At 45.0% G+C, this 12,111-nt stretch overlaps 1 protein-coding gene across 1 annotated transcript in view; it reads right to left on the reverse strand.

The window, feature by feature from the left end:
- Positions 1 to 12,111, reverse strand: part of CNKSR1 (connector enhancer of kinase suppressor of Ras 1) — a 62,220-nt gene that overhangs the window by 15,683 nt on the left and 34,426 nt on the right. The window contains exons 9-12 of the mRNA XM_060258407.1: positions 8,807 to 8,932; positions 3,938 to 4,023; positions 2,326 to 2,435; positions 1,161 to 1,351 (exon numbers count right to left, since the gene is read on the reverse strand). Of these exons, the coding sequence (XP_060114390.1) occupies positions 1,161 to 1,351; positions 2,326 to 2,435; positions 3,938 to 4,023; positions 8,807 to 8,932 (513 nt within the window). The remainder of the gene's footprint in view (positions 1 to 1,160; positions 1,352 to 2,325; positions 2,436 to 3,937; positions 4,024 to 8,806; positions 8,933 to 12,111) is intronic.

Consider the following 12,111-nt stretch of genomic DNA (forward strand, 5'->3'; position numbering starts at 1 on the left):
TCAAAATTAATTCACAACAATAAGAACATAATTCCGAGTGCTAGCGTAGAAGTAAGGTAAAAGCTAAAGGTAGTCCCCTGTGCAAGCACCAAGTCATTATCAACCCATGGGGTAATGTCACATCATGACGTTTTCTTAGCAGGCTTTTTACGGGGTGGTTTGCCGTTGCCTTCCCCAGTAAAGGCAAAAATAGAAGAGGTAGTGAAATACATGAGGTTTCCAAATAGCAACCTCCCCACAACTGTTCCATAGTGGGAGAATGTTGCAAGGGTGAAGGATGAAGCCCCCTTCTCCATATATGGTCCCAATTCAAATTGGGCACCAAACAATACAGGAATAGAAGAGAACCTACAACTCACGTGTGACTGTTTCCATCTTGCACAGGGTAGGTACCCCAGACCCATCTTGCACACTGCACAGATGTGGGATCCAAGAGAAGGTTCTGGTTCAGTAAGAGCCAGCCACAGTGATCCATGTCTTTGTTACATCTAGAATGCACAAGTGCAATGCAGTGCACTCTACCTGGTGTTACCTTTGAAGAGCGTCTGGAATCTGCAGGTAGTGCAGAATGCTGGGGCTAGTCTGCCAGTTTGGCCCAGCTACCAAGAGCATCTGACCCCAATACTACAGCAATTACACTGGCTTCTGATCCATTCCCGATGCAGGTGTTGGTTTTGTCTTTTAAAGCCCCACAAGGCTTGGGACCAAGATATCAAAAAGACCGTCTTCCCCCATATGTTATTATCCAGGAATTAAAACCACAGGGAAAAGGCCTCCTGACTATCCCATCAACCAAAGAAATTCATTTGGTAGGTACACAAGAGGGGGCCTTTTCAGTGGCAGACCCACAACTAAGCAACAACCTACCCAAGGAGGTGCACCTCACCCCCTTGCTTCGGGTATTAATGAGGCAGCTGAAGATAGTCAAGTGCAGTCCTAATTAATTAAAATTAATTAATTATTTTTATTTATTTATTAGCAGTCCTCCTCATGATTTTGAATTGGGGTTTTCTGTTTTTAAATATAACGGTTATTTTATTTACATGGTTAGCTGCCCTGTGTCCCGCAAGATAGGCAACTAATATATGTTTTAAATAAATACATCAAATCCTTAGCTGAAAGTTGACATGTAAATCTTAATGTAATTCTTCAGCTCTCACCTGTCTGGAAGAATCAGCTGATCCCAGACCTGGACTTCCTCTGATAAATCCGTTCCCAGGGCTTGCAGAGTCCAGAGATGCGAGGTCCAGAGTACTGGGTTTGGTAAGAGTGGCAGCATCTGGGGTTTTGTTGTATTCCTTGGAGTCTGCCCCAAGACTCTGGTCTTCCAGTGCAGGATCAACGGATGCTCCTGGGGTGTGGAGTTGAAATCAGCATTCCATCAGTCAAAACACAAAAGCAATCAAAAAAACATCTGGCTTTAAGCTGTGCGCCCAAAGTGCAAATGTATAAACAATGCAAGGAGCTGAAACAAGATTTGTGCAGTATATGATTTCAAATATCACAATAAACTATAGTTTGTTTAAACAACAGTTTAAGCTATAAATACTGACCGATGCAATAGGCCTAAGAAACGAATCGCAACTGTGCATCACATTCCGTTTGTTTGATTCCCGCCACCTAGGAGGCCATTTTCATACAGCACTGTCACTCGGGCCAGGAAATCACAGAGGGCGGTGCTAATCAGCAAACTCTGGTTTGCATATACAGACATCTCAAGAGTCCATGGTAAATACAAAAGATTAACAAGCTGCTGAAGACCTCAGATTACAAGCCTGATTTGGTATCACTCATATCATATATCATATGAAGCTGCCTTATACTGAATCAGACTCTCGGTCCATCAAAGTCAGTATTGTCTACTCAGACTGGCAGCTGCTCTCCAGGGTCTCAAGCTGAGGTTTTTCACACCTATTTGCCTGGATCCTTTTTTGGAGATGCCAGGGATTGAACCTGGGACCTTCTGCTTCCCAAGCAGATGCTCTACCACTGAGCCACCGTCCCTCCCCTGCAGTATGTCACACTGCTTCTGTTGTAACATTACAAAAAACTGGGGTGCAAATAAACCACAATTTATAAACCTTGTTTGACTGGGAGATCTGAATTCAGCCTATGTGCATGGCATTTTCCATACCCATCTCTTCATGTGAACACTGGCAGATGAGAAGCCACAGCCAAGTCAGAGAGACACAAACCATTTCATAATAATGATCAGCAAAAAGTCTTCCATGCCCTGCCAGAACTAGGACAACAGCAGAGTCGTACTTGACATGCTGCAATGACTTGCTGTTCTCCAATGGAGAGATCCAGCTCCCAAACCCTTACCTGTACCAAGGAGTTCCTCTTCAGCTACATGACTCAAAGCCATTCTATCCTGTTCTGCAGCTGGGATTTCTAATGCCAAACCCCTCTCTTCCAGTTCAGCAGCCATGCTTCTGGAGGGTGGGGAGAGAAAAACAAACCAACAAACCCTCAACCTTCAACTTGTTATCTTTGTTGGAAGCCGTTTGGTTTTCCCCAAAATTTAATGTTCCAGATGTCAGCACATCTGCTCAGCAAGTATAAAGAAAAGGTTCTTTTCCAAATCAGGGCCAATTCAGACAGCAGATGCCTTCTAGATAGGCTGTGACCAAAATCGGCTGCCATTTTGCCCTTCTCCAGTTTGTGCCTAAAACTGCTGGATCACCAGCTGGTCCCAGACCTGAGCCATCTCATCAGAAAAGGAATTCTATCACAGCTTTTATCCTAGCTCTTTTCAATTTTTTTTTTTTAAATAGCCAAGTATTAAACACAAAGAAGAAATAATTCTGGATTTTCTTTTCCAGCAGCAGCAAAACTCTGCTCACTTGGATGAGATAATGGCTCCTAAGAAGGAAAAGGTTATTCTTGGGAAACTTCAGTGAGATTATTCTCTCATTTGAGCAAGAGGTCCCTGATCTTTCCAAGAGATACTGCTTTTCTTACTGAGTCAGAGAGGACGTCCCATCTCTGGGCAAGTTGCAACATCACCCTTTGCAGTCTCGCTCCAACTGAAAGTATGAGCAGAGCATGACATCAGCAACCGCTTCCCCAGTGCATTTAAGTATTCTGATACATGCTCCTGATGAAGCGACAATCCTGAAATATAGCTGCATAAAACTCTCCCAAGCTATGGCATTTGGTGCAACTGCAGCAGAAGGAAAAAGGAACCAAATCGAAGTTACGATGCCTTCCAAAGTGTGTCTCTTTGTGGAGGCCTTAGGGTTTTTGCTGTTTTTTTTTTTAACGTGGTAGTTCACAATGAGTACAACAAACTCCAAGATTGATTGCCATAAGCAGCAGTCTGGCTAGAGCAACTGGGATAGCATTCTATAAGCTTTATGATAACTATTAGAATGAATATTGAGACTCTCGTAAGTGCTGGAATTCAAAAAAAGACAAATAGATTAAACACAGAGAATCTTAATCAAATAATTTGTGCTCAAGGGGAGGGGAAATCTAAGGGCTGAATAACTTGTCAAGTTTTACTCCACAGGCTAAAAGCTGCAGAGGAGGGTAGCAATTTTGGGATGGAAAGCAGCAGGAAATGCAAAGGTTAAAATGATCCCCTTCTCCCATATCAGTTTCCCCCTTAAAATTGCAGCCCCAGAAGTCAACACAAAGGATAAGAAAACCACATTGCAAATGTTCAGTTCCACCTCCTACCCCCCATATAAGATGTTACGTTCGAGCTCACCTTCCTTCTTTCCCTGGGGTATGCCCCAGCCAACCAAAAACCAACCTGATTCCGCCTTGATGCCACTCCTGATCAAAACAAAGCTCTAGTTGCAAGCCTGCACTATCCCTCCGATTTTTACTGAAGAGCAGAACATAAAATTCCCCATAGTAAAGACCTTAAACATCACCATCCCTGGGACTCCGGAAGCAGAAAAGCCAGCAAACACAGGGGGCTGCCCACCTGGAAGAGAGGGAAGCAGAACTGTTTGGAGACTCGTCACTCCTTGAGCTTAGGGATTCTGCAGCATCTGAAAAGCAGTCTTCTGGCTGCAAAGCAAACAGACAAAGCAGAGTGTCCATTACCTCACAGGTAAGTGGCGGGGATGACGCCATCAGCTTTCAGTTGAGTCAGAAGTGGTATTGAAGGGGAAGAGTCCAGAAAGCAAGGAAGTGGCAAAGTGAGATTAGTGAATCTAAAGATAAGATCACAAGAGGAACTGAAAATCAGTTTCTGGGACACACAAATGTACTGATTTACTTTTGTTGGAAGCTGTTTGGCGTTCCCCAAAATTTAATGTTCCAGATGTCAGCACATCAGCTCAGCAAGGATAAAGCAAAGGTTTATTTCCCATTTTTCTCCGCAGTGGGATCGCAAACTGGCTTACAACATTCTCCATTTTACCCTCACAACAACTCTGTGAAGTAGGTTAGGCTGCCTCTAAATGCCTGGCCCAAGATTCCATGGCAAGATTCAGGGCAGAGCAGGGATTCAAATCGACATCTGCCAGGTCCTATTTTGATGCTCTACTCACTACATGTATAAATCCAGGGCTTTTTTTTTGAGCAGGAACGCACAGAAACACAGTTCTGGCTGGCTTGGTGTCAGGCTGTGTGGCCTACTATGCAAATGAGTTTCTGCTGGGCATTTCCTACAAAAAACGCACAAGAAACAACAGTGACATCAGGGAGTGTGGCCTAATATGCAAATGAGTTCCTGCTGGGCTTTTTCTAGAAACAAAGCCCTGTGTGTGTGTGTGTGTGTATAAACTAGATGTCCTGCCTGTTTAACCAACTCCCCCCCCTCAAAAAAAAAAAAACCCTATCTGAAGCTACGGAATTTGCTGCTTGAGGTGGCCAACTCAGTCTACCCAGTGGTATGACCAGGCCTGGGAGCAGAAGACCAATCACAGTTTAATGAGGGGGAAAAATAGGGAAAAGGAAGTAAAGGGCAACTGTGCTGTAGACTGTGAAGGACACACAAATGCTTCAGATGTAGCTAGGCTTCCCAATCCCCAGGTCCCAGCGGGGGATCCCCCATTTTGACAGGCTTCTCCCCGCTCCCAGCCAGCTGGCCAGTGGGGGAAGCCCCGCCCCCACAGCCATCATGTAGTCGTAGAGCTCCTGCAGGTTTAGAAACCTGCAAACTGATCCGTTTGCAAAATGTGTGCCTTTAAGGCTGAGCAGGAAACAGGAAGGGCTTCATGGGAAAGGGTCAGTAACAGTTTCGATGGAGAACGGCCCCTCCCTTTCTTTTGCTTTCGTTTTCACAGCAAGTAAAGTTCTGCAGGAACTAGTAAGTATTTATGTGTGTGAGAGAGGGAGGGGGCAGGGGATTCCCTGATTTGGAGGCCCTTCCCCCCCCCCCCGCTTTAGAAAGCGTGGGGGGGGGAGGGAAATGTCTACTGGGTACTCTATTATTCCCTATGGAGAATGATTCCCATAGGGAATAATGGGAAATTTATCCGCGGGTATTGGGGGCTCTGGGGGGGCTATTTTTTGAGGTAGAGGCACCAAATTTTCAGTATTGCATCTAGTGCCTCTCCCCAAAATACCCCCCAAGTTTCAAAACGATTGGACTAGGGGGCCCAATTCTATGAGCCCCAAAAGATGGTGCCCCTATCCTTCATTATTTCCTATGGAAGAAAGGCATTTAAAAAGGTGTGCTGTCCCATTAAATGAGATGGCCAGAACTCCCTTGGAGTTCAATTATGCTTGTCACACCCTTGTTCCTGGCTCCACCCCCAATGTCTCCTGGCTCCACCCCCAAAGTCCCCAGATTTTTGGACTTGGCAACCCTAGATGTAGCTCTCCCCTTTAAAAAAAACAAAGACCCAAACATGTCTTGTGTATTATAAAGAGGAACATACCTGCATCCACAGTGAGCACCTTACCATGCTGACACAAAACATTTTTGTGGGCAAATGCAACAAGGCTGGGCTGGGGAGACCAGGGTTCAAATCCCCACTAAGCCGCATAACTCACTGAATCAACCTCACAGGATAGCTATGAGGATGAAGTGGGATTTGCCCTTGCATACTGTGGGAAAATGCACGCTCTACTGGGGGGCTCGCAAGCAGCAAAAGCCTTCCTTGTTTGTTTTACCAGTTTTCCCCTCTCTAGTGCGAGGAGGAAGTTCATTCACTGGCAGATCAGCTCACCTCTTTACAAATGCTAATGACTCCAGCAAGAAAGACAATGGAAAGATAAGCTTTCCCCCTTTCTCCCCTCTGGCAGGCAGAGAGCAGTGGGTGGGAGGTATAAAATGCTAGATAGGCTTCTTCCTGGAGACAACAAGAAAAGAAGCTTGACCTGACCCGGGGTCAAGTGGGAGGAGACATAGGGTTAATAAGACTCCCTTGCTAGATGAAGTTGGCTTCTTTTCATTTGGGCACTGAGCAGATCTCTTATTAGAGGTGGGGAGCAGGTAGCCATTTTGGACCATGAGACTGGCCTAAAGAGCTAGGACCAAACTTTAAGTTAACGGCACATCTTTAGAGAATTAGAAAAACTAAATTAAAGAGCCTGTCCTATTTCCCCATCCCTTAGGGCACGTATAGCTGAGGACTGGAGGATCTGCATTTTACCAACTTCTCTTGTTCTATTTTTGCCTCAGTCTGGTGTGGTGCTAAAACTATGCTTGTAAGCATTTCCCTTTTTAATAAATATTTTAAACTGTTGATGTGAGGAGTGGCTCTCTGTATCACTGAGACCCCCACTATTTTGAGCATGCTATTTTAAAAGGGAGACCCAAGAAGAGGAAAGCAAGCAGTTGGCAACCAGCTATTCCCCCTGGGGTGCACACAGCAGTAGACCGTCCCCGTGATAGCCAGGTGCCGGGGCAGCAGGGGACATAGAGGCAAGGCCTCTGAGCTGGGAAGAGAACCTGAGGGTCCTGATCCCCTTAGTGAGAAATCTCTATATTGATCAGGTGGTGATGGCAGCTACTGGAGGGTAAAAAGAAAAGCCCCTGCAGGGAGTTGGGAACCCCTTAGGAGGGCAGGGTAGAATGGGGCCTGCTGGCCAAAACAGACACGTTCTGTCACACATACCATTATGAGCTCCTGAAGTGATGGTGGGGGGGGGAGCAGAGAAATAAAAATGGGACTAGTAGATTGGGCAGGTTCTAAAACTGAGGTCCTAGAATTTTATTTATTTATTTCAACTTATATCCCGCCCTACCCCACCGAAGCGGGCTCAGGGCGGCTCACAACACAAAATTCTAACAATAAAAACAAAATTTAAAAAACATTAATAATTTACACAATAAAATAAACACAACCGTCAGCATGCTATGCTACAGTCTTCCGTAAAATTCAGATATTCAGGTATTCAGATATACAGATACCGGTCAGTTGTATGCCAATCGGAAGAGGACTGTCTTACAGGCCCTGTGGAACTGCCCAAGGTTCCGCAGGGCCCTCACCTCCTCTGGCAGTTGGTTCCACCAGCAAGGGGCTGTGATCGAAAAAGCCCTGTCCCTAGTTGACTTCAGACGGGCCTCCTTTGGCCCGGGGATTGTAAGGGGATTCTGAGAACCCGATCTCAGTACTCTCTGGGGAACATGTGGGGAGAGATGGTCCCTAAGGGAGGCAGGTCCTAGGCCATATAGGGCTTTAAAGGTAATAACCAGCACCTTGTACCGAACTCGGTATATTATCGGCAGCCAGTGCAGTCCCCGAAGCCCTGGCTGAATGTGCTCCCATCTAGGGAGCCCTAATAACAACCGGGCGGCGGCGTTCTGCAGTAGCTGCAACTTCCGGGTTTGGCACAGGGGCAGCCCCATGTAGAGGGCATCACAGTAATCCAACCTTGAGGTGACCGTTGCATGGATCACTGTTGCCAGATCACCGTTTTCCAGGAAAGGGGCCAACTGCCTTGCCCCCCTAGAAGGACTGCCTCCTCCCATATTGCCCAGCCTGCCAGTCAAAATTCTCCTCTCAAACTCTGTTCTCTGTACCTCAGCCTTCAAAAGTGCAGCAGACAGCAACCAGAGACAAGGCTTCTTCAGTGCTGGTACCTCCTCTGCAGAATGCTGTTTCCCCTTGAGGCTTGCCTGGATACCTATCCTACTCTCTGTTTGGTGGCAAACCAAAACATTTTTAGTTTTGGCTTTAATAAAGACATTGATCTTTTAAAGTTTTTTTCAGTCTACTAGCCCGAGATATGTTTTACAAGATTCTCTTAAAATTGCAAAGTGCTGTATGCTATTTTTATGCTTGCCTGGGTTTTTAACAGCTTATGAAATTTCATGGTATTATATACTTGTAATGCTTTACTTTGCAAACTGCCTTGAGTAGGTTCTCTGGAGAGGCGGCACAGACGTTTTCCAAATAAAGAACAGCCGTTGAGCAAAGTTGGATAGGCTAGAAGGCATTCTTGAACGACAAGCATATATACCTAATGCTGTTTCTTTCAGCATAGCAAGCATTTCATCTAACAGGAGGCTATACGTACAAAGCCACATCAAATCCAGGATGCTACAGCATCCCCACAAGTTTTCCATAATAGGAGGCTAGAGCTTGGTTTCCGCATGTGGGGCTTGTTTAATACAGAACTGCCAGAGTCCAAAAATAAGCATTGTTTCTGCCTCCCTTTGTAAAAGAGGCCCTCAAACTGTGGTTAGGCCTGGACAGTGTATGTTCAAATTTCAATTCTGCTGCAAAATTCACTGGGTGAATTTGGGTCAGTCATTTTCTGTCAATCTGAAAAGGGTTTTTGTGAGCATAAAATGGGAGGGTGGAAGCCACATTCATTGCTCTGAGCTCCATGGAGAAAGAACAGGACAAAAAGCATAAAGGTAACAATCCAGAGCATTGCAGAGCTGGCTTACCTGCTTCTGAGGAGACCCAGGGTAACTGGGAATGGAGAGACTGAGTGGGGTTTTCTTCAGCACCAAAGTCACTCGACTTGGTGTCTCAAGCAGCTTCTTCACCAGATTCATCCGAGTCCAACCCACCTGCACAATCAAGAGAAACTGGCTTTCTGCACATATTACAGCTTTTCTGGTCTGCTGCTCAAGACAGAAAACCAACAGGAAAAAGATCCTGTGACTACTGCACTATTCTACCGAATAAACAATTCTCAACAATATGTGTGTGAATTACTTATTATATATAGTGCAACATCCCAATCTAATGAAAGGTACACAAAAACTCATGTCTAGGAACAATCTATAATTTTTCACGTTCTTGTGCCAAAGCCTTTGGAAGTGACAAGAGTACTGGTAAAAATTCCAAACAGAAAAAGTTGAGGATTTTCTAGTGGTATGGAGTTTGGAATCCAGTCCCTTCATAAGGCTTTGGCACAAGAATGTGAGAAATTATAGACTGTTCCTAACTACGTTTTGTACATCTTTCACTTGGATCTTGCACTATAATTAATTATATGTAATTCACACACATATTGTTGAGAATTGTTTATTCAGTGGAATAGTTTTGTAGTTGCAAGAATTTTTTCCTATTGATTTTCTTCAAAGCGGAACACAACCCTATGGGGAGCCAGTCCCTGCCGGAAATCTGAGTTTCCATTTTTAAGAACAGTTTTCATCAAGCCATTCTCCTTGGGGATATTAAAGACTGCATGGATGGAGCATTCTGCCCAGTCTCTCTCTAGGAAATAAACCTCCTCCCACCAGCCAGTGTTCTGGCCAGTAGCCATAATGTTATCTGGATATTCAGTGGCCCATATCCTACCATTCCACACAGCAACATTAGGAGTCTTCCTCCAATTTCAGAAGCTCTTCCATTGGCAGAAGGCTCCAAACTTTGCTGAGTAGAGTGATAGGATGTGTACAGGTCAATGTTACCAGCCACTTAAATTTATATCTTGAGTCAAGTTACATGAACTTAGTTTCTGACTTTTTGGCATGATTCTATCTCCCACACCCACTTCTGAGATAGCCTTAGGGCCCCTTCTTTGCAATACTTCTGCCTAGGCAGCCAAGTTACTGCATTCACTACTAGGCAGCCTCAAGCTCTAAGTGGGGGTCAACAGCATAGCTCTAGTACTGACATGAGGAACAGATAAGAACATAAGAACATAAGAGAAGCCATGTTAGATCAGGCCAGTGGCCCATCCAGTCCAACACTCTGCATCACATAAGAACATAAGAGAAGCCCTGTTGGATCAGGCCAGTGGCCCATCCAGTCCAACACTCTGTGTCACACAGCGGCCAAATATGTGTGTGTGTGTGTGTGTGTGTGTGTGTGTGTATATATATATATATTAATAGCCACTGATGGACCTCTGCTCCATATTTTTATCTAACCCTCTCTTGAAGGTGGCCATGCTTGTGGCCGCCACCACCTCCTGTGGCAGTGAATTCCACATGTTAATCACCCTTTGGGTGAAGAAGTACTTCCTTTTATCCGTTTTAACCTGTCTGCTCAGCAATTTCATCGAATGCCCACGAGTTCTTGTATTGTGAGAAAGGGAGAAAAGTATTTCTTTCTCTACTTTCTCCATCCCATGCATTATCTTGTAAACCTCTATCATGTCACCCCACAGTCGACGTTTCTCCAAGCTAAAGAGCCCCAAGGGTTTCAACCTTTCTTCATAGGGAAAGTGCTCCAGCCCTTTAATCATTCTAGTTGCCCTTCTCTGGACTTTCTCCAATGCTATAATATCCTTTTTGAGGTGCGGCGACCAGAACTGCACACAGTACTCCAAATGAGACTGCACCATCGATTTATATAGGGGCATTATGATACTGGCTGATTTGTTTTCAATTCCCTTCCTAATAATTCCCAGCATGGCGTTGGCCTTTTAGTCACAACGATATGACAGCAAAAGAGTAACATACGAAAGGCCTTGTGCCATCACAGTTCACATGCAAGATCTAGTAATGGTAGTTCACTCTCTCTTTGCAGACTTCTACAAATCACCATTCTGGCCACCACAGGTGTGGCATCTATAAACACCATTCTGCATCAAGACAAGCCATTGGAAACATTAACCTGATGAAACATTGGCACATCTAGCTCTTGAGCTTTGAGACTTTCCCCACAGCAAGTCCTGATTAGGCGACACCTTGCATCTCCCAGGTAACTACTCTGCATCAGGTAGGGCTTTGGAGGTACAGTATACTAAAACACTAGTCCTTAGTGTCTGTCCCCAAGCACCCCACTTTCTTGAGGTAAACCAATGGAAACTCAATCCAGAGAAAAGAAATCCTCTATGGGACTTCTGCCATTTCCACCCTACCACCAACCTGATCCAGGTTCAGTTTGTTTTCTGGACAATACTGTGCAACTATGCCATGGGCATGAACACACCACTGTATTCCAGAAACCAACCTGACCACTCACCATACCTACATACTTCCAGCTAACACCCAGAACCTAAGCACAACATCAGGGAGGCTTCAGCCTCTATGCCCCATTTGATGGCCCTACAAGGCAACCAGTTGGCTGCTATGTGATGATGGACATGCGATCTGAAGAGAAACCAGAGTATATGTGTGACGATGGACTTGAGGGGCCACTGGTCAGATCCAGCAGGGCTCTCCTTATTTTACGCTACTGCGAACTGACAAGCCTTACGATACAGACACACTGCTCCCAGTCCTTCTGACAGGGACAGAAGCATGAAGAAGTTATAGCAGTTTATATCACCTATTCCTACAATTACAGTGCCCATGTGGTAAGGTAAAGAGACGGATCTACAAGACCAGAAGCAGACCTCCCCTGAAAAGAGGTACCGGTTGTCCTCTTAGAGCTCCCAACTAAAATTATTCCAGCATCCTGTCAAGGATCTATGACCTCTATGATCTGTTATAAGCTATATATAAACAAAGCCATCCTTGCTTATGTTGGCAGCATCTCAACCTGAAGCAGCAAGAACGGATCACCATACGGGAACCGCAAACCTAGGAACTAGCTCCCCAAATAAGCCAACTCTAGCCCCGGTTGACATATTACGGTGAATGCATGGACATACATCTGTTTGGAAAAGACAGTCAATGCACAATTCACTTTACAAATGATAACCGAAGATGAGGACCTTGATAAATGTGGGGGTTGCACCTGAGTAGACTGCAACGTTACATAAGAATTACTCAGTGCACATATAAAGAAAAAGCAAGCACATAACTGTGAATGGATTATATGTGCATCCATTGAAAACTGTGAACTTCTC

The sequence above is a fragment of the Heteronotia binoei genome, chromosome 17 (genome assembly GCF_032191835.1).
Source record: "Heteronotia binoei isolate CCM8104 ecotype False Entrance Well chromosome 17, APGP_CSIRO_Hbin_v1, whole genome shotgun sequence".
NCBI lineage: Eukaryota > Metazoa > Chordata > Lepidosauria > Squamata > Gekkonidae > Heteronotia > Heteronotia binoei.